This window comes from Leptonychotes weddellii, chromosome 7, assembly GCF_054177405.1.
Source record: "Leptonychotes weddellii isolate Sample4059 chromosome 7, ASM5417740v2, whole genome shotgun sequence".
In the NCBI taxonomy this organism is placed as follows: Eukaryota; Metazoa; Chordata; class Mammalia; order Carnivora; family Phocidae; genus Leptonychotes; species Leptonychotes weddellii.
In genome coordinates this window covers 55403296-55426194 of record NC_138375.1, presented here as the reverse complement: position 1 = coordinate 55426194, position 22899 = coordinate 55403296, and the positions used below count along the sequence as shown (strand labels likewise).

Sequence of the window (22899 nt, the reverse complement as noted above, 5' to 3'; positions counted from 1 at the left end):
GAGTTCCATCTTTAAAAACTAAACAGGCATTTTGGACAACACATTCTTGGCAATGGAACCTGGACAACATTTATCAGACACGGTAGGGAAAGTTCTCACTCTGCATTATAAAAAGGACAGCCAGATATCAACTGTTACAGAAATGAAATAAGACGGAAAATTTTAACAAACTGTTTAAACTATTTTCTTAAAGAGACTTCCTCCACTGCCAGAGATCCTGAATAGCCTGGAAAAAAAAGAGAAAAGAAATGCAGTTAAAGAACCACAACACTTCATAGACACCAATAAATTAAACCATGGCTCTTTGTACAGTTCAACATATCTATTTTTCATCCTACCACCAAAAAGGTCCACTACATAATTAAGAACTGATTTCAAGGAAATTTATACTCAGACATAATTTAATTTCAAATACTTCAAATCAGACATAAAATCATGTGAATCTTTGTAAAGCAGAGTCAATGGTACTAGTATGTAACAGCTTAGATAAATGAAATTCAAGAGTAGAGAGGCCAGTTTGACCTACGTCATCTGCTTTAGGGCTGCCAGATTTAGCACATAAAAATACAGAACACACAGTTAAACACATTTATTTCTAAGCCTATGGAATACATACTAAAAAATTATATTTACTCGTAACACACCAGATTAACTACTCAGACTTGTTCTTATCTGGGTTTGTTAAATCACTTAACACCAATCTCCCAAGACATAATCTGCTTTTCCATTCTTAAAATCTAATGATTTAATGTGGTCTACTGACAAAGAGTATCCCTGTCCATTTCTATGTCCTCCTTTGACACATAATGAAATCTACACTTGTTCTCATGCTAGTATTAACATCCATATAAAAGAATCATTCTTTAAATATGACAGTCTCAGTTAACTAGTTATTAATTATCCACTTCAAGTTGGCATTTCTTTTCCTATTCATAAATAACGTTCTTTTTCATCTTGAGATGACTGGCTGGCTCAGTTGGTGGAGCATGTAAATCTTGATCTTGGGGTTGTGGTTCAAACCCTGTGATGGATGTGAGGGTACTTTAAAAAATCTTTGAAAATATAAATAAAAAAAGTCTTGATATTTGTCAATTCTACAGGATTCAACAAATTCCTTTAAACAATGGAGTGTACTTCAATGAGTTTTTTGAACTTCTCTGAATTTACATAATCCTACTGCTAAACAGGTATTTAAAACTATATGTAAGAAATAAGTAGGCTTTATTCAATGAACATTTAAAAATGTCACTAAGAACATTTGGAGTCTTTTCTTCAAAAGCAGGATTTCAGTGCTTCAGATAGATAGGATTCTCTCAACTATTATTCAACCACCACTGGGTTTCAAACACAAGAGAACGGAGTATTAAATGTGAGTAACTCTCACAAAAACCCTCCGTTCATTCAGTTCAATATAAATGTTTAAGAACAATCACATGACACTCCAGTCAAAAGAAACATCAGATGTCACTTGAATAGTACTATGTAGAATGAGGACAGCAAAACACCTTTTGTAGAATCATCACTGCTTTGAGTAAACATTGTATCTTTACATAAATATTCACCAAAATTTGATCTGTCATTTCTCCACAAAAAGCAGTACAATTGTTTTCATTAACTCTTAATTCAAGAGCTTCTGCAAAGATTTGCTAGTATTTCTTAAGTCCCATCTGGAAGGGATTTTACTAGCCAAATCCTCATAAGCAACTCTTTTTCACAAGAAAAATTACACAAGCAATGGAAAAATTTCTTTATACGTTGTGATCTTTATCTGTGGGTATGCTGTAAAAACAGGCATTTAGTTTTGATAATCTCTGTAACAGTAAACAGAACTACTTTTTAATATTGCAGAAATTTCACCCTTGCACTTGAAAATAGGCTTTCAATTTTAGACTCAGAAAATACTCCTGAAGGCAGTGAGTTCAGTCATTTCAGCTGCCAAGACTGATAATACACTGTGTGGAAGGCCTTTACAACTTTGGTTATTTTATTTCCCCTGAATTTGTCTTAATCACAAATTATATTTCACTTTCTTTGGTACTAGTGGGAGAAATCATCTGTCTTATGCTTCCTTGTTAGTAATGCTGGTTTACATCTTACTTTCCACTATGCAATACTGAACTAACAATTGCATATTGTGGTTTCACAAGGATTTTTGTTTTAACAAATGTCCACTACTCAGAAAATTCACACTTGGCATTTTGGGGTTCAAACGTACACAAACAGAATAGCAACCAAAAGAGTGTAATATTGAATTTCATCGCCATGTAAACAAAGGCTGAACTCAACAATAGTAAACAGTGTTGAAACACTTCAAAGGGTTTCAAACTGGAGAAAAATAAGTGCTGCCATTTAAGTCATCTAAGTACTAAATAACTGGCAGAAAATTAGCTCAAACTGACAAAGTTCTTCATTTACTGAAAAAAGTTGAGGCTTAGGGGTTGACAAAAACCATTTAACACAGAATATTCTGTATATACAAGACACCTAGCAACCTTACCTGTTTTTACATTTTCCTTTAAAATCTGAGTCAGCAACCATAAATAAGACAATAAAAATGCATGAATTTTTTTCTATTGACAAAATAATGTGTAAGAAATACAAAACTTAACAGCTGACTCAAACTAATATACTGAGTACTAACTACAATTTGGCCTCTTGCTTCCAGGTTTTACACTTAGGTTGATTTTAGAAAAATGTGCTTCCCCTAAGACCTATGGAGAAAATGGTCTCTGCCAACGCACAAGAAAGCAAAAGTCCAGACTACCTCAAGTACTCAAATGGAGCAGCAAGGAAAACCACAGAATACTCCCTTAGCCAACAGAGTACCAAAAGTAAAAGTGAGTTCAGTAACCAAGAGATAATTTACCAACTATATAAAAAGCTGAGAAAAACATACTTAAAGAGTCATCTCAATCTCTGCCAACTAAACTCTTAAGTTTCCATATATTTAATCTGAAGTACTGTCTGTGGTTAGGAACCTTTTAAAAGAAGCCAACACTTAAAGAAACTAAAAGAATTATAAATAAATAAATCACAATAAAATATTTGGATTTGGTCATGTCTCCTGAAAACTCAGTTACCTCTTGGTCAGTCATCCGGAAGCAATTCTTCACATAATTGATGAACTTGGCTTCCACTTTGGGAAGAGAACCACCCTAGGAGACAAAAGCATTATTAAGGATAAGTACAGAAACACTGTTTTTGAGATATTATGAAATTCCTCACAGATTTTCATGCTATTACATGGATCATTGGTTCATTCCATATCCATTCAACTCTTTCATTTCAATACTTTGTTTTTAGGCCCAGAAACACCTACTGGGCAACAATATTTAGAACCTAGGCCTTTCATTGAGGAGGGCACAGTGATGTAATGAGCACTGGGTATTACAGAAGATTGATGAATCACTGAACTCTACTTCTGAAACTAATAATACGCCTTATGTCAATCAATTGCATTTAAATAAAAGAGGGAGAAAAAAACCTAGATCTTTCATAGTATTCCCATATTGATAGGTTTGTCAGTTTCAAATTCTCTCCAACCACTCTAAAAATACAAAATATAAGCTACACTTGAGATTCTTCAGGCACTCAAATGTCAGTTTGATTGCCTACTCTATTATATACCACCCAGAACCAAATACAAATGTATACCCCCCTTTTGAGTACCATATACAAAGAAATCAACATTGTTTATCACTTAATACTTACTACTTTTGAATGATCTTATTTAACATACTAAGTATATCCTCTTTGTTTCCTCTTTTGATAACTAAATTTTAATTTTCCTTGTAACCTGAATCTTCTATGCATTTTAAAAGATCAAGGTTTCAGAATGCCAAAGAAATCATGGCACAAAATAGGCTAGTGATCAGAGGTATGGTGTAAGATCCTTAAATTGCCTCTATAATCTAGAAAATAAACCTCACTGTAATTTCCATTTTTAAATTATTGTCACATACATTCTTATTTGATTCATTAAAATATTTATTGAGCAGCTAGGGAGATACAAAAGTGATTAAAACATTGTCAAAGAGGTGAGGCAAATGCACACATCATAGAAAGCCAAGTGTAAGGGGTCACTGAAGCACAGCAGTCAAAAGAAAAGTGCTTTGGGAGATCAAGAATGAGATTGCTTCCAGCCTGGAAGGGGGTGTGGGTGGGTGGCAAATCAGGAAAGGGGATCTGAGACTTCAGTCTGGATTGTTGATGACAGTCAGTATGGACTATATTTGTCTCTCCTTTTTCTCTCCCCAGCTTTGGGTTTAATTTACCAGTAGTGCCCAGGACTGTTCAATTCGCCTGTAATTAAACCAAGGAGATAGGACCATATTAAAATGGGGGGGGGGAATCTAAAAGATGTCATTTTAGCATTGTATGCAAGGGGTAAAAATAAAGCAGTGATACCAGAAGCTAGAAAGGTATACAGTAGTACTAAAGCAAAAACACACACATTCTGGTTCTAAATGTTATTTTTCCAATTGACTCTTCACTGCACAAGGAAATCTACTGAAGCCAGGTTAAAACTTAGCACAGGAAAAACATGGGGAAAGGAGTCAGCAACTTTTCTTCACCATCCCATCCCACCTTTACTCTCACCAATTGGGGTCTTATATTTTAACTCACAAAATTAGCTTTTTTCAAATGTTTCAAGACATTTAAACTGTTTATTCAGTATTATTCTACAAGTCCAAGTTCACTAAGGTTTAGTAAGTTTAGTTTCCCAATCAATAAGCAGCAGGATGAGAGCTAATTTCTTCTCACATTTCCCCTAAGACACAAGGCAACTAAATGTAAGCATATCAAAGATTCAAGATATCACATATATCGACCAGTAATATCTTAGTACAAAAAGCAAATAGAAAGGACTCAAATTTGCTGGAAAATGTTTGACTAGAGTCAGTCATGAGTATTTTTTAACTATACCAACAAGCAACCAGACGGTCTCCACTTTTCCAGAGGCTTGCAATTTTATAAAAGACTCACACGCCCTCTGCTGGTTCTGTAGCATCTTACAACCAAAAAAAACAAGCAAAGGAAACTACTGAACTAAGAAAAGAACAAGCAAAGGAAACTATCGAACTAAGGTCAGAATGAATCTTAAAACTTACTTGTATTTCTTTTATAAAAGAAAATAAAATACACATAAATTCAAGTACACACACGAAAACTCATGATTAGAAATGAATATAAAAAACAATCCATTTCTGAAAACAAAACAAAAAGGGGCAGGTATATAAAAAATAAAAAAAATAAACAATCTAGTTCCAAGCCTTCACAATGGTTATTATTTTAACAGAGGAAGGAATAAACCTATCTAGTTTTTCAGGAAAGATCCTTTTACTCACTTTTTCTATACTTGCTTGCATTTTTGCTTTAATGTCTTCTACAGAACTAGGTCCTTTCGGTGTTTTGGGCGTCTTTTCCTGTTTTTTGAAAGATTCTTGACCCTGGGGAAAAAAAAAAAAAAGGTGAATTTCAAAAGGTCCCTAAGAGTACAGCTCTTTTAAGACCCATCCCCTATCTACCTGGATTTTCTCAAGAAAATCACTCTTATTTACAATCCTTCCTTGTAAAATGTACACAACCATAGTCACATTATTTTAATGTCTGAACAATAATTTTCTCTTAACATCATCCCTTAAAAAAGGAATAGGAATAGTTTGAGCTTGCTTTTATATTCCACACCAGATCAGTTCTACACTTAAAAGGTTTCAAAATTGAAACCCAAAGGCCCCAAGAATGAAGCAAGTAAATGCAGCTTGAAATGCCTGAGGCCCATCTTGTAGCTTCTAATAATCTCCAAGCCCAGGTACTGTGGTTCTTTTAAGCTGTTAGATTCTCACACACAGCCAGGGTTGAAAAACTGCACTATGCCTTAAAATAATACTTTCAACCAACTCCTTACAGGACACAACTGTTTGTAATGCAATAAAAATCTTTCTGTTGGCATCCTCCTCCACTAGAATGCCAGCAGGCATACACCTAGACAATAATTACCAGCCAGCACACTTTAGCTCTTTGAGACACCAATTACAAGTATTCTCCAAACAATGTCAAATTTCAGACTAGCTTCTTTCACAGGAGAATTTTTAATTTTTCTAACTACTTCAATGAAAGCTGTGTTTTTGTATATTGCCACTTACTTTTGTTCTTGGTGTTGATGGTTTTGAGTCTTTTCCATTCTGGTTTGATTTTTGTGCATTTTTGGCTGGAGTATCTCGTATAGACTGCAATTAGAAATTAATCTTAATCAATGCCCTCCTACACAACAGACATGAGTGCAAATAAAACTTCCCCAAACCACATAACAAAAGCAGCAGTCAGGCTAAGACAAAACAGTCATTCTGAACTAACAAAGTGGGAGAAGACCACATGGATAAAGAAAATATATCGTTCTGTACCACTAGGAAAGTTTTTAGGACGAAAACCCTACTCAGGACTAATTTAAGTATGAGATCATTAACTCCTCCCAAGCCAGCTTTCGTTAATTACAAAACAAGTGAAAAGCACTAAAAAATCTCCATCATTTCTGTTATTAGTTATTTCTGACAACCTCATACCATCGTATCCTACTTACTTTTTTTTTTTTTTTTAAGATTTTATTTATTTATTTGAGAGAGAGATGAGATAGAGGGAGAGCATGAGAGGGGCGAGGGTCAGAGGGAGAAGCAGACTCCCTGCCGAACAGGGAGCCCAATGCGGGACTCCAGGATCATGACCTGAGCCGAAGGCAGTCGCTTAACCAACTGAGCCACCCAGGCGCCCCCTACTTACTTTCTTTACTGGAGCCTTTTCTTCAGCTTCCTCATCATCAAAATCATCATCATCATCACTACAAATGAAATGAGTCATTATTACTGATTCCATGCACTCATAAGCCAAAAAAGCATACGTAGAAATTGGATGAACCTACAAGTTTAAGTCAATCAAGACATTAAGAACTTTCATACTTTCGGGGGATTGATTGACAAAAGATTCAGAAGCAGGATCTTGAAGAGCTCTTTGCATGTTCGTCTTCATTACAGCATTATTCACAATTTCCAAGAGGTGGAAGCAACCCAAATATCCATTAACAAACACATAAGAAAATGTCATATATACAACTAATGGAATATTCAGATTATTTTGATAGTTATTATTACAATATTCAGATTTTTGAGAGAGCAAGCAAGCATGAGGTCGGGGGGGGGGTCTATCTCAAGACCCTGAGGATCATGACCTAAGCTGAAATCAAGAGTCGGACACCTAAACGACTGAGCACCACCCAGGCGCCCCTGGAATATTCAGTTTTAAAGGAAATCCTGTCCCATGTTAAACATGGATGAACCTTGAGAACATTATGTTAACTGAAACAGAACAGTCACAGAAAGACACATACTGTATGATCCCACTTAATGAGGCATCAAAAGTAATCTTTATAGTCCTTATAGAACCCAAAAGTAGATTCGTGGTTGCCAGGGGCTGGAGAATGATGGAAATGAGGGGTTTTCATTCAATGAGTATTATTTTCAGTATTACTAGATGAAAGAGTTTAATATCTACTACAACATGAATATGGTTAGCACTCCTGAACTGTACACTTAAAAAATGGTTAAGATGGTAAATATTGTATTCTTTTACAACTAAATGAATGAAAATAAAAATTGGAGGTCGCAGTTTGAAGAAATTAAATAGAAACACATCTTATGTTCACAGATCAGTGGAAATATTCTTACTAAGGTGGCAACTCTCCAAATTAATCTACAGATTCATCATAATCCCTAAGAGTCCCAGCTGGCTTCTCTGTAGAAATTGATCCTAAAATTTGTATCAAAATTCAAGAACCCAAAGCAGCCAAAAACAATCTTGAAAAAGAGCAAAGTTGGAGGATTCACTTAAGTGTTTTCAAAAGAAACCCCCAAAAACTACAAAGCAACAGAAATCAAGATGTTTTACCAGTGTTTAAGGATAGACACACATCAACAGAACTGAAGAGTCCAGAAATACACCCATATATTTATAGTAATTATTTTCAGCAACAGTGATCAGACTGTCAATTCAATGGTGAAAAAAGTCTTAACAAATGGTGCTGGGACAACTAGAAATCTACAGGCAGAATTTAAGTTGGTTCCCGTAACCACACCACACAAAAATGGATTCAAAATGTATCAAAGATCTAAATATAAAACATAGTAAAGGTTTCAGAAGATTTGGCAATAGCTTCTTAGGTTTAATACCAAAAGCACAAGCAGCAAAAGAAATAAAACGAACTTCATGAATCATTAAAAACATAAAAATTTAAGCTAATGTGCACATACAATGTGACCACTATATGGTCAGCTATGCTTCAATTACAAAGAAGGCAATAAAGAAATAAACTTGTGCAAAGGATACCACTCAATAGTGGAAAGACAACCCACAGAATGGGAAAAAATATTTGTGAATTGTATCTGATAAGGTGCTTGTCCCAAAACATAAAAAACCTCTTACAACTCAGTAATATCAAGACAAGTGCTAATAATGCTACAACATGCATGGTTCTTAAATACTCAAAGACAAAAATAACATATTGTATGTAGGATTCCATTTACATGAAATACCTAAAATAGGCAAATCTATAAAAGACAAAGTACATTAGTGGTTGACTAGAGCCGGGAAATATAAACGGTTATAGTATGGTTACTTTTTGAGGAAATGTTCTAAAATTGTGATGACTGCACAACTGTGCAATGTAACTAAGAACCACTGAATGGTACATTCTAATTCTAAATAGGTGAATTAGGAGGAAAAATCTAATCTGAGAAATCCATTAAGTATTAGCTAATAGTGGATCTAGTTCATGTTTTAATTACTTCACAAACCTAACTTTTATACTAGCCAAAATATGTTTCTTTTCCACATTTAGTCTCTAAATTTAAAACAGGAGCAACTTCATCTCTGTGCACCAAAGAAAACCATCTTTCCAGAACTGGGGTAAATTTAATATGATGGTCTAGTATCATGTAGTACGTGTAAAGCTATATATACACACACATACATATACAGAGTCCTTTATTTTAAAGTGATTCTGTCAATTTTGACTTTAGAACCCAATCCCTGTATGTTCCTCCCCACACTAGAAACAAGGTAACAAGGATTTTTATAAAACCAATTATCAGTTTTATTTAACTATCCCTACCTATACATTTATCTGACTACCCACCTTTTCCCTTATACTTGGACCTTGATTAACATCTATATATATTTATTTCATTCCTCCCGCATTACCAAACTTAAAGACAACTTAGAGGGAACATGGAAGAACACAAAACTACTCTACACTGTGGTTGTATCAGGAAATATACCCATTTTAAAGACCGGGAATCTTTCAAAACCCAAGCAGAATCAAGATAACCATCGGGTCCTACTCCAAAGCCTTCCTAGGAGGGATTATCTCCTCACTGAATATGCTACTGGACATAAACAGTAAACCTACAGAAAGGTAATTTAAAATCAAGGACTAAATAAAATTCAAATTTAAGTACATACACCATCCATATTTCTCATTTGTTTTTTAGTCCATTTCCCATTCTTCTCTTGGGGTATATCATTTTAATTCTGACTAATGATACCTATTCTCAAAAGTAGTTAACAGTAAAACACGAACTATACTGTTTTAAGTCTGACATGCAGGTCATCTTGAGTTTTTTAAGCATTCAACTCTGTCTTTTCCTACTTTCTGCCTTCAACTGTCATGCTCAAAGGTCTTTTTTAAGAACTACCAGCTTGGCTAATTGAAGTTACTGAAAACTTAACTCTCTTATTTGATCATTACCTAGTATGTGTTTGATCAGCCTTTCTTAGATTTTATTTGAATTGTGTTTTCAATAAATACATATGGACCAACCTGGGAACTCAGGAACAAAGCTGACAAGTAATTAAAAGTTCAACTTATCAGAAATTATTATTGCACATAGGAAAGACCAATTAAAATAGCATTTTATTCTGTAGTGTGCACGTAACTCTACCTTAGCCTGATCAAGTTTAATAAATCAATCATCAAATTGTTTCCAACCAAATTTTAAATCCTCCTCGAAAATCTTCTTAATCTTTTTAAAGATTTTATTTACTTGAGAGAGAGCACGAGAGAGAGAGAGAGAGAGAGAGAGAGCGCGCGCGCGCGAGAGAGCGAGAGCAGGGGGAGGGGCAGGAGCAGCAGATCCCCTGCTGAAGGGCTTGATCCCAGGACCCTGGGGGATCATGACCTGAGCAGAAGGCAGAGGCCCAACAGACTGAGCCACTCAGGCACCCCTTCTTGATCTCTTTTAGAAGAATCTTACTTTATCAGTAAGGACTAAAGAACCATGAGCCAAAATCCTTTATGGGGGGGAAAAAAATCAAGTGACAACTTAAAAAATGAATGTAGCTGGAACCATTCAGATGCTTTCTACCCAACCACTTAGGATATACTATTCAATAAAAAAAGTACCAGCAGACTTGTTATCACAGGTTCACTAAATCTTCTTCAGAAAAAAGGTGTACCTAGTCAAATACATTTGGGAAATGCTGCATATTCTTTTGAAAATTTGCAATACACTGCAGCGTTTTAAAGGCTCTTAATCCCAAAAATATTCTTTAATTCAGCTATTTTAATTCAAAGCGACAACCACAGACCATTTACCCTTTAATTGTATTAATTTCATAGGATGACTGTAGTAATTAATTTTCATAAACTACTCCCCATACAACTGTCAAGCTTCTAAAAGCATACTTACTCTTCGTCATCATCGTCATCATCGTCATCTTCATCATCATCTTCATCAGCAGCAAGTTTTACTTTTTTCTTAAAAAAAAAAAATATATATATATATATAAATATACACACCCATATAATCATGATTAAGTGCTGACCTTAATCACAAAAGTAAAGGCCAGAATACGATATCCACAGTAATTTCACCTACCTGTGGAACCTTGCTACCACTTCCAGGGGCAGAACGCTTTCCAGATATACTAAGGAGTTTCACGTCCTCTTCCTCTTCATCTTCTGACTCTGCATCTTCCTCCACAGCTAAAATAAAATTTATTAGCCGCTATTGAAACTCAACCAACAAGCAAGAACTCAGAAAAAAGGGCATTAACATACAGTAATGAGCATTTAAAAACAAAGACTCTACTAGAAAAACAGCAAACTGGGAACAGAAATTTTTTACAAAGTACTTTTCAGGGCTAATATTCTACTAGGTCTTAAATGCAAAAAAAAAAACTTTTCCAATTATTTCCATTTGAACAATTACAAAGATAATAGTATTAGAACTAAGCATACTTTTCAAATTTCAAATAGGGAACAAAACAACTGCATTTGAGAATAGATAACATAATACATAATAACATACCTACTAAGTGCTGTCCACTAATATGCACAGGCCCTGAACCACATTTCAACCGTAAGACCACAGGTGGTGTTATTTCAAAGCCCCCAAGAGAAACCTAAAAAGGAGAAACTTCTAAGGTTAAAGGTTCGGTATAAAAACCTGTTCACAACAGACTTAGAAAAATGTTTGTGTTAATAGGCATTACAGGCAAACTCGTAAGCCAAATGAACAAACCAGTGAACCTGTTTTTCCACTTCTGACAAACAAGTAGCAAACCACTATGTCCAAGAGTGATCATTCAACACCACAGTGACGACAGAAGACGCAGCTACTGCTACTAGAAGAACCAAAGGAAATTCCTCCTTCTAAGTCCTTGGTGTAGCCTAAATGACATCTACTTTAATTCAATACAATTAGACCTTGACATAGAACCCAAAGTTTAAGTGCCCTTACCGTTGGCTGTACAGACATTTTCAAAGTTGCCAGTGTGACTTTAATTGGACTGCCTTCATAATTCATTGCCTCTGCTTCAACAATGTGCAATTCATCCTTTGCACCAGCTCCTAAACTGACCTGTGAACAAAATAGTATTTCAGCTTAAGTTTCTATTTTACAATCCCAGTATTTGTCTTCAAAGAAAAAAAAAGCAATTATAAACCTATTATTACCACTGATAGAAAACTAATTTGTGCATTTTCTTCAAGTTTTATGTCACCTTGCCAATCAATTTCTCATACTTGACACATATGAACAAATGCATAGAAATATATTTGATGGCATAGTTGTAGGTATCAACTACCCATAGTATGGATCACTTAACATTTACTGGCCACCTACCACAAGTTAGGCAATAAGGCTACAGGCCTTACTGGGGAGTACAAAAAAGATTCATCGCTGCCCTAAAGGGTTTTATACTGCAGCTAAAGAAGCAAAGTACATAAATATGGAATGATGAACAGTAGTGTGACTGAACTTCACATGATTACCAAACGAGAGGTAAAGATGCCAAGTTTTATACCACAGGTACATTATCACGTATATACAATACTCAGTTATGAGATATTATGAAAAGTGTTGAGTTGCACAAAAAGGAATAAGCTGATATCAAGAAAAGTAGTGTAGTTTGGAAAATTGAAGTACCGTTCTTAAAGATAACTGGTGCTCATTTTCATCATTATCCACCTTAAAGTGATAATCCTTGTCAGCCTTTAGTTCACAACCTGTAATGAAGGAAAAAACAAAAACAAAAAATAACACTGAAAACTTAAAGGAAGACAACCAAAAAGGTAACAGTTGTTTTGTGAACAATTTTCTACTGTTCTAGATACCAGAAAGCAAGGCAGAAGTAGCTATTCCTGGATTTCCTAAACACAAAGGTCTGTAAACATCAAATAACATCCACACACAGCTTTATAAATTCCACTTTCCCACTATACTATTTCATTTTCAACTACACTAATTACCGTTTTTAGGTAGAAACAGGCTCAAAGAGCTAGTAAATCTGGAACTGAAACCAGTATCTGAAACTAAGTCTAATGTACAGTATTGATAGAATCCTACTGTTTAAAAAGATGAATTACCTACCTAAGCACCCAAGAGAAGTGGCAAATTTAGAAATGAGAATGGTTACACGAACACCTACATGAACAGTTTATATTTCCAAGAGAAAAACCACAAATGTAAAAGGACCAAAACTTGCTACAGGGGTCAGTATCCCATCTTTGAAATTAACAGAAATAATGTACATTAAATTATCCTCAGAAATTATATTTAAGGATATATCCTAGGAATATTTCCAATAGAAAAGATTAACACAAAAATACGGTATAAACTGATCAGAAACCTGGCTATTCAAAATGGTTAGGAATTAAAACCTTAACATATAGTGCAAGTTATCTACTCCCATTCCATCAAAAGGCAAGTTGTTTGAAGTACCATCAGAATAATTTTAATTGATTCCATTTAATTGCCATCTAACAGTGAGGGGTACAAAGATGCCTAAACGTTATCTCAGTTAACAAATATCAGCATGATACATAAAGAAACAAATGTGGGGCAGGATTTGCACTTAACTTCAAAGCCTGACAAAGATAGGGCTTACAGTTAATTTCATTAAGACTGAAAACTAAAGCTGGCCTCTTTCTACTATGGTACTGCGTTCTGGAGAGGGGAGGGAAGATTCCAAAACAGTACCAGCTGTTATTGACCCAAACTGAACCCTACATACATTTCCCATCTTTTCAAAAAAGCTGTTTGCTCAACGCGGCAGAGAGCTGTTTCCACCAGCCTCCCCTCCATAAATACATAAAGCACCAGCTCTAGAGGCAAGGGTCTTGGTTTAGATCCATCTAGTCTCTACTTCCCTACAAGTACCACCTTCGTTAAGTCACTTCAGTTCTGAGCATCAGTATCGTCATCTGCAAAGTGGGCTAATTCAATCTCCCAATGTGAGATTTAAAAAAAAGTGCTCTATAAATGAGAACTGCCATCATAGATATTAAGCACTGAACAAAGACTTCCAGAATCTTGGCTCTACTAGCCACTTCCCCCAACATTTCCCGCCCAAGAGCTTCAGTTAAGCCCCAGGATGCCAGGGTCCGGGGTGACAAGACACCAAGTAGACCCGGATGTAGTGCCCACACCCCCTCCTTCCCCCAACCACGTGGCAACCACGTGCTCCCAGCGGTTGCGGCCTCCTCACGCCCGGCCGCGCCTCCCCTCCCCCCGCAACCGGCCGAGGCACCGGGGCAGAATTTCGGCACTAGAGCTCCGCACTCTTGAGGCCTGAGGACAACACCAGGCTCTAAATACCCTTTTCCCCCAGAAAGTAAGACCATGCCCCACACCACGGACTCCCACAACCTCCAGCACCAAGCCTGGGCCCAGCATCAAAGACACCAGCCAGGAAATCACAAGCCTACGAAATCACACAGCCCGAGAGAAAATCATGCCTGTGGCTCTACCGCGTACCCCCAGGCAAAGCCGAACCCTCAGCCTGTTAGTTCTAGGGCCTGGTTACCTCAGGCCCTGGGCCTCGGATCGCTCCGGCCCCAGGCTTCAGGCCGCCCCTCCTTCCACCGCTTCGAGCTCCAGCTCTCCTCTCCTGACCGCCTATCCTATCTCTTAGGCTGCAAGGCCTGGGCACCTCGCTTCCCTCCCTCAGACCTCTAGGCTGCCTAGCTTTCCCTACCAGCCCAGGCCTCAGGAAGATTCCCGCCCCCCCCCCACCCCGCCAAAGCCACCAGGCCCTGTTCGGCCTCGCCCCAACCCCCCAGCACTTACCGAAAAGATAGTTCTGGGGCCTCAGGGGGCTCATGTCCATGTCCATCGAATCTTCCATGGGGTGGTGGCACGCACTTAGGTGGAAGAGAAGGCGGACGGAGATAAACGACTACTGTTCCACACAACAGCCGCGCAGGACGGAATCACACCAGGGAAAGGACGCGGGCTCCCTGCGTACATATATAGCATCGTGAAGATCTCGCGAGAGCTTCCTAAGTCCCGTCTCCGCGCGCGTGCTCGGGAGCCCCCCTCCCCGGACGGTCGCCCTCCCGCGCAAGCGCTCTTCAACCCCACTCCTTTCTACCTCGCCCCCCACCTCCTCCAGGTACTTCGCGGGCTCCCACCGAGCACGCGCACTCGTACCCCGGCCCCACCCCTCCGCCGCCTCCGTCTGTGCGCACGCGTGCTTTTCCCTGGAGCGCGCGCTACCCCCCTCCAACCCTTCCACGTCCTCTCCGCTCTGGCGGGCCGACTCAGCGCCAGGATTCTGCGCTGCCCACCCTGCAAAATGGCGACGGCAACCCTTAGCTGTACTAGGTATGGAGGGCGAGCCGGTTGTAAGTGAGCCAGAGAGCAGCTCAGTTCACCTTTCTCCATCACTTCGTGCCTCTCAGGCCTCCAGACAAGCATAACCGCCTAGGGATTTTGACTTACCTGAAGGCTTGGGCTCAAGAGTTCATTGTTTCCCGAAAGTTAAAGCTTCAGGTGCCAGAAACAGTGGATTACTGATTATTCTTTGTTGGGGAGAAAAAATGTAGCTACTGTCCGGACTTACTCAACTGCTTTTATAGCTCTTTCTTTTCTGAGGAAACATCTCTGAAGTTGAAATCCCTCATCTTTATGTCATTTAGGGGCCTAAAGGGGGCTGAGTGAACCTCTTCCATATGAGCAGGGCAAGAACCAAGCCTGGTTGATTTTTCCAGACGCAAGATTTTAAAAGGGCTGCATACCCACAATATGTCCCTATGTAAGATCCTGTGAGGCAGATGTGACTATACCCACTCTGGGGACAAGGAAATGGGCCAAGTGCCCAAATGGATGAAGTGGTAAGACAGGATGCTCTAGCTCAAAGTCCAATGCTAACATTCCCTTTAAAAGAGTTTGGAGGGATAGGTGTGGGTCCAGTCTCTGAGGCAGTGCAGTTCTTAATCTTTAATACTGCTAAGACTGTTCTGACCTGTGAAGAAAACATATGACTTATAAGAAATGCAGAGACCTCAATTAGACTCTTTGGGAGTGAGTCTGGAAATTATTCTAAAAAAGCTACATCTTGGGGCGCCTGGGTGGCTCAGTTGTTTAAGTGACTTCCTTCGGCTCAAGTCATGATCCCAGTGTCCCAGGAGCTTGGCGTCGGGCTCCCTGCTCCTCGGGGAGCCTGCTTCTCCCTCTGCCTCTGCCTGGCACTCCCCCTGCCTGTGCTCTCTCTCTGTCAAATAAATAAAATAAAATAAAATAAAACTACATCTTGACAGAGGCTTTCCCACCCCTGGAGCCTCTGGGCACTGGTGCCTTTTTAAGGATTCCCCTAAATTATCTTGTTTACATCAACAGATTAAATAATTTAAGAAATAGTGGAAGGAATAAAAATAGTGAGAGCGGTGCCCCACCTTCTCTCCAAATACAATCTAGTTGGGAAGATAAACTATAATACAGGTGAATCAACTATTAATTAACAGAATCATAATTCTAAATCTGGAGAAATCAGTGAAACTAATATGTGAAAGGGAACAAGCTGTTCCCCACCCCCAACTGAAGAAGAGTCTTCACCAGTCTGGTTCTTGGATCTTTTGAGATGCAGAGTATGGCCAATCGCTAGAGAAAATCCTGAGACTTAGAAGGATATATATGTAAAGAGCTGAGAAAGGCCGAGAAAGGGAGGGAGGACTACGCAGAGGATTTGAGATTATTTAAAAATAAAATCTTAAAAAAAAAAACAGATTTGGGCATGAGAAAGAATGAGAAAGTCTCATGAGGAGCTATAGGAGAGTGGAGGACCAGAGGTTAGTATTCTTTGAGCCCATGCTAGTATGAGTTGGAACTACTTTGTACTTTCTTTCTGGATTCTGGGCCATGATTATTCAAATGCAGCTCTGCACAGAGCCTGAGCCATGTAGGAACCATATCTCATATAAACAAATACATTTGTTTTTAAAATATTTTAAGCACCTAGTCTAGATATTATCTCATGGAATCAAGCAGTTAAAAAAAAAAACTACTTATCGCACTTTTTCAGATTTACAAATGTAACGATTGCTCACTTCTTAAAATAAATTAAAATTATTTAGGCCTATACAGAGTGGAAAAGTAAAAGTGCCTCTCTTTCCATATTCCCAAGGATTAGTCACCACTAATAGCTGTGTGTGATTTTTTTCCTTCCAGACTATCTATCTACCTATCTATACAGAGAGAGATGATATAGTTGGAGGGTCTTTTGTATGTTTTTTAATGTGGATGATTCATATATTGTTCAAGTGGCTTTGTTCAATTTGCTTGCTTTATTCAAGAATATATTTTGGTGGGGTGCCTGGGTGGCTCAGCTGGTTAAGCACCCCACTCTTGGATCTCAGCTCGGGTCTTAATCTCAGGGTTGTGAGTTCAAGCCCCGCATTGGGCTCCATGCTGGGTATGGAACCTACTTTAAAAAAATATATATATATATATTTTAAAAATATAAATAATATAAATAATATATATAAATAATATAAATAATATAAAAAAATATATATATATATATACACATTTGGACATTTCCCTACACTAGTACATAATATGGGTATGTTATAATTTACCTGTCCATTTCTCATTGATGGACACTAAAATTATCTCCATAATTTTACTATAAGAAATGATGCTTTAGTAAATATTATGGACTGAATGTCTATGTACCCCCCCCCCCAAATTCATTTGTTGAAGCCCTAACCCTCGATGTGACTGTATTTGGAGACAGAGCCTATGAGGAAGTGATAAAGGTTAAATGAGGTCATAAAGATGAACCCTGATTCAATAGGGCTGGTACTCTTATAAGAAGAGGAAGAGACATCAGAGCTTGCTGTCTCTCTCAGCTATGTGAGTATGTAGGAGAAGGCACCCTAACCCAGCCTCAAAAACTAAGAAATAAATTTCTGTTGTTTAAGCCACCAGGCCCTGTGGAGCCACCCAGGCGTCCCAGGACTCCTTTAACAAGCACACGAATTCCATTCACGAGGGCTCCATTTTCCTGACCTAATCACCTCCCAAAGACTGCACCTACTAATATAATCACCAACGGGGGTTAGGAGTTCAACATAGGAATTTTGTGGGGACATAAGCATTCAAACCATAGCAATTATTCCTCAACTTCCCTTCTTGATTTCATGTAACTTAGCTGTCTTTCCATGATATAATATTTGAGGCCCACTGCTTTCTTTTTAGGAGTTGCATAATAGTCCATAGGATGGGGGTGCCTGGTGGCTCAGTAGTTAAGCGTCTGCCTTCAGCTCAGGTCATGATCCCAGGGTCCTGGGATCAAGCCCTGCATCGGGCTCCCTGCTCAGCAGGAAGCCTGCTTCTCCTTCTCCCACTCCCCCTGCTTGGGTTCCCTCTCTCACTGTGTCTCTCTCTGTCAAATAAATAAATAAAAATCTTTTCTTTTTTTTTTTTTTTTTTTTTTTTTTTTAAATTTATTTGATATAGAGAGACACAGCGAGAGAGGGAACACAAGCAGGGGGAGCGGGAGAGGGAGAAGCAGGCTTCCCATGGAGCAGGGAGCCTGATGTGGGGCTCGATCCCAGGACTCTGGGATCATGACCTGAGCCGAAGGCAGACGCTTAACGACTGAGCCACTCAGGTGCCCCAATAAATAAAAATCTTTAAAAAAAATAATAATACATAGGATGTACATATATGCTATTGTTTTAATTCCAGGTTTTATTTATTCCTTCATTTGTTAACGCATTTTGTGATGGAAAATTTCAAACATCACAGAAATTTAGAATATTCTGTTGAATACCCATATACCCATCACTCAGCTTCAAGAGTTATCAATATATAACTACTCTTATTTCATATATACCCTTCCACTATTAGTCTCTCCTCTGCTAGATTGTTTAAAGAAAATCCCAGACATGTATATTTTCATCTATAAATACTTAAGTATGTACTCTTTAAGAGATAAGAACAATTCCTCAAACCTAAATGTAATACCATTATGATCGAAATCAAAATTTTACATAAGTACTAATATTATGAATTATCCAGTTCAGATTTCCCTGATTGTCTCACAGTTGGTTTGTTTGAATAAGGATGCAAACAAGGTTGACACGTTATGCAGGAAGACGTGTTGTCACTTAACGTGTCCCTTTATCCCCTGTAGTTTCTTTAAGTTAGCAGTCAGACCTGTAGCTGCTCTGTCAAATGGTTAGTGGGTGCCACTAACTACATATGGCTAGTTAAATTTAAATTAGTTAAAATTAACTAAAATGTAAAAGTCAGTTCCTCAGTCTCACTGGCCAAGTGCTCAATAGCTATGTAAGGGATAGCACACAAAAACATTTCCATCACCGCAGAAGGTTCTGTGGGACAGCTGTGATATAGAGGCTTCACCAGATTCGTGTTCACCTTCCTAACAAGAACACTTCATAGGTGGTGGGAATACATCCTGTTGTGGCAAGAGGCAGATACTGTCTGGTTGTCTCTCTTTTTATGATGGTATGTTCAGCTATTGTCAGCCTAATTCTTCCTTTGTGAAGTTCTCCATTCACCTAAGTTTTGACTGATCACTGCCTCTATTCATTATTTCTAATTTTATCACTCTCTCTGCATTTATTAACTAGAATTCTTCTATAAAGGAGAACTTTCCCTTATCAACTATTTGGCTACCCTGAAAAATAGTCCATAAGTGATTGTATCTTTCATTTACTTGCCTGTCTACAAAGATGACTAAGTTTTTTTTTTATCATCTTCATGTACACATGAATTTTAACATAGCTAGTATTTCAACTTATTTCAATAATTTTTTTTGTTGCTCAAAAATTTTGGCAGTGAGATCCCCTTCAAGTTGGCTTTAATGTCTTTGTGAAATAACATTACTTTCTAGTATGATAGAATATTCTAGGCTTGGGGCGCCTGGGTGGCTCAGTCATTAAGCGTCTGCCTTTGGCTCCCGTCATGGTCTCAGGGTCCTGGGATCCAGCCCCTCATCAGGCTCCCTGCTCAGCGGGAAGCCTGCTTCTCCCTCTCCCACTCCCCCTGCTTGTGTTCCCTCTCTTGCTGTCTCTCTCTGTCAAATAAATAAAAATAAAATCTTAAAAAAAAAAAAGGAATATTCTAGGCTTACCTTATACATTTCCTACCCCCGAAATGGATTCAACCATTTCTTTAAGGATCCTGATCCCTTTAATGGGAATGGGATTAGAGACCACATTCTAGTTGCGAACGGTGCTTGTTGCTATGGAGTTAGTTATTTTTCTAGGACTTTCCAATGGACAGAACTAGGAAATATTTTCTTAGGTAAAAGGCAATATATTATACTCATTGCTTTGCATCTCTTGTTTTCTTTTTCCCTCACTTAGCAGTGTATTTTGGACATCACTCCATGGCACAGCATGTAAAGCCTTTTTTTTTTTTTTTCACATCCCATTTTCTAGCGCGCACAGTATGGATGTCCTCTAGTTTACATAACCAGTTCCCTGTTAACGGACGTTTGGGTTGTTTTCAGTTGTGTGCTGTTGCAATTGGTACAGCAATGAAGAGCCTTGTACATGCATCAGTTTGTGTTTTTATCAGGTTTTCGCGGCATTATAATGGGTCAACTTGGCTAGGCTGAGCGTCCCTCTATGTTTATAGTTAGGATGGTTGACAAGAGATATTTTCCCATGAAACTTGATGGGCAGAGGAGAAGCTGCAGCCATTTTGGTTTTCATGCCCAGAAGCTTGGGGCAGGTACTTTTGCAGCTAACACACATGGTAGCGTATTCACTGGCTCACTGGTTTGGTACAGGGCAAAACCCAGGCCTACAACTGCCCCACCTCCCCTTGCATCGTCATTCAGTTTCTACAACTCCTAGGCCTTGTGGATATCTAGCTCAGTGAGAAGGACACCACCTTCTGCAAGACACCCAGTTCCTCAAGGTTGGAGGGAGTAAGAACTGGCATCAGTTTCGGTCTGTCCTCATGGGTTTCAGCTCATGTTCATGGATGGCTTGTCCTTGTGCTCTCTCATTTTATATCCATATATCCATCTATGCTTCCTGACTGACTGCCCTGCAGAATTCAAGTTGCAGTATCAGACATGAAGACAACAGCCTTACAGCTCCCACAATGCAAATGATTTTTGCTAGATGTTGTCTATTCCCCTTTATATGAGATGTAAAATTTTGTATTCCCACCAGCCTGTTTCCTCACAGTTTCATCTATAGAGTATGTTGTGGAACTTTTGGATTTTTGCCAATCTTAAAGATAAGTGATATGGTTGTGGACTTAATTTGCACTTGTCTTATACCCTATTTATTTAACCACTTCTCCATTGTTGGATATTTGGGTTATTTTTAGTTTTTCAATGCTGTAGACTATAAAATGATAAACATGCTATTTTTAAAAGATTTATTTATTTATTTTGGAGAGAGAGAGAGTGTGGGGGGGGGCAGAGGAAGAGAAAGAATCTCAAGCAGACTCCCTGCTGAGTGTGTGCAGAGCCCAACACGGCTCTGTCCCATGACCCTGAGATCATGACCTGAGCTAAAATTAAGAATGGAATGCTTAACTGACAAGGCCACCCAGGAGCCCCAAATGATAAACATCTTTAAACATACATGTATTCTTGAAAATTAAACCTCCAGGTCAATACCATAGCTTTGTTTTATTGCTTTTTTTTTTTTTTAAGATTTTATTTATTTGACAGAGAGAGACACAGCGAGAGAGGGAACACAAGCAGGGGGAGTGGGAGAGGGAGAAGCAGGCTTCCCGCGGAGCAGGGAGCCCATGCGGGGCTCGATCCCAGGACCCTGGGATCATGACCTGAGCCAAAGGCAGACGCTTAACGACTGAGCTACCCAGGCGCCCTTATTCCTTTGTTTTTTTTAAGAGATGAATGATATACAGTAAAATTCACCTTTTCTAGAGTACGGTTCTACAAGTTTTGACAAATACATAAAATTGTACAATCACTACTCCAATCAATATAGATAACAGTTTCATCACTCCAAAATCCCCTGATCTTTTTGTAGTCAACCTCACCCAATCACCTCTAGGTCCTGGCAATCTACTATTCTGTTTTCTCTCCCTATAGTTATGCCTTTTCTAAATTGTCATATAAATGGAATCCTATAGTACATTGGTTTTTGAGTCTGGTTTCTTTCACTTAACATAATGAATTTGGGGTTCATCCATGTACCAGTTGTTTATTATTTTACTGCTAAGCAGTATTCTATACTACATATACTGCAGTTTATCAGTTTATTAGATGAAGGACTTACGAGTTGTTTCCAATTTTTAGCATTTACAAATAAAGCCACTATGCACACTCTTATACTGATATCGATGTCAATATAAATGTTAATTAAAAATTGGGTAACTGGAAACACCTGGGTGGCTCAGTTGGTTAAGCGTCTGCCTTCGGCTCAGGTCATGATCCTAGGGTTCTGGGATCGAGCCCCGCATTGGGTTCCCTGCTCAGCGGGAAGCCTGCCGCTCCCCTTGCTTGTGTGTGCGCTCTCTCTCTCTCTGACAAATAAATAAAATAAAATCTTTTTAAAAAATTGGGTAACTGTCCAGGAGTGGGATTGCTGGATCATGCGGTAATAGTATGTTTAACTTTATAGGAAAAGGCCAGACTGCTTTTCTAAGTGGTTGTAGCAATTTACATTTGCACAACAGTGTTTGAGAATACCAGTGGCTCCTCCTCCAGGCCAGCAGCTGCTACTGTCAGTTCTTTTTTCCTTATAGCTTTATTGAGGTATCTCAATAAACTTACATGTTTCAAGAGTGTGCAAACTAGGTGGCATGCCTTGGGATTCAGAAACAGTTCATGTCCAACTCAGGGGAACTAAGAAGTCCTTTCAGAGGAGATGGCATTTGAGCTGACTCCTGAAGCATCACTGAGGGGAACCATGTTCTGGCAAGGAAAAGAAAATGAACAAGTAAATGAAGGGAACACAGGGCTTGTAGGGGACCAACAAGTCATTCTTGTGCCTGAGGTTACAGTAAGCAAAAAGATCCTTTCACTGGATAGTGGTATTTAGAAATCAAGAGATAGGTGCTAGATAGGCAGTAGGAAGTCCTGTATCTGTAAGTGTGTGTGTATTTA

The 22899-nt window shown here is 38.5% G+C and overlaps 1 protein-coding gene and 1 long non-coding RNA gene across 3 annotated transcripts in view; one reads left to right on the top strand and one right to left on the bottom strand.

Annotated features, from left to right (window-relative positions):
• Window positions 1–88: 88 nt before the first annotated feature.
• On the bottom strand, window positions 89–14797 carry NPM1 (nucleophosmin 1). Of its 2 annotated transcripts, XM_006735454.3 has the most exons (11): window positions 14619–14797; window positions 12477–12556; window positions 11790–11909; window positions 11358–11451; window positions 10926–11032; window positions 10737–10804; window positions 6778–6835; window positions 6147–6230; window positions 5349–5450; window positions 3081–3155; window positions 89–226 (listed from the first exon to the last, which is right to left on the bottom strand). In XM_006735454.3, exons 1-11 carry the CDS (start codon window positions 14674–14676, stop codon window positions 188–190), a joined length of 885 nt encoding a protein of 294 aa, XP_006735517.2. In that variant the 5' UTR covers window positions 14677–14797; the 3' UTR covers window positions 89–187. The 2 variants fall into 2 exon arrangements, with proteins under 2 accessions (XP_006735517.2, XP_030886209.2); XM_031030349.2 differs by lacking the exons at window positions 89–226; window positions 3081–3155 and adding an exon at window positions 3964–4302.
• Window positions 14798–14881: 84 nt separating this feature from the next.
• LOC145722608 (uncharacterized) overlaps window positions 14882–22899 on the top strand; it is a 10883-nt gene continuing 2865 nt past the window's right edge. The window contains exon 1 of the long non-coding RNA XR_014146976.1: window positions 14882–15155. This is a non-coding gene — a long non-coding RNA (uncharacterized LOC145722608). The remainder of the gene's footprint in view (window positions 15156–22899) is intronic.

Bases quoted from the DNA above. Each gene is read 5' to 3' on its own strand.
- NPM1 (XM_006735454.3), bottom strand. From the start codon at position 14,676: ATGGAAGATTCGATGGACATGGACATGAGCCCCCTGAGGCCCCAGAAC. The intron at 5,451-6,146 runs GTAAGTGGCAAT...TTTTTTCCCCAG, and splicing joins CATCAACACCAAGAACAAAA to GGTCAAGAATCTTTCAAAAA. The intron at 3,156-5,348 runs GTGAGTAAAAGG...TTTGTCTCCTAG, and splicing joins TGCAAGCAAGTATAGAAAAA to GGTGGTTCTCTTCCCAAAGT.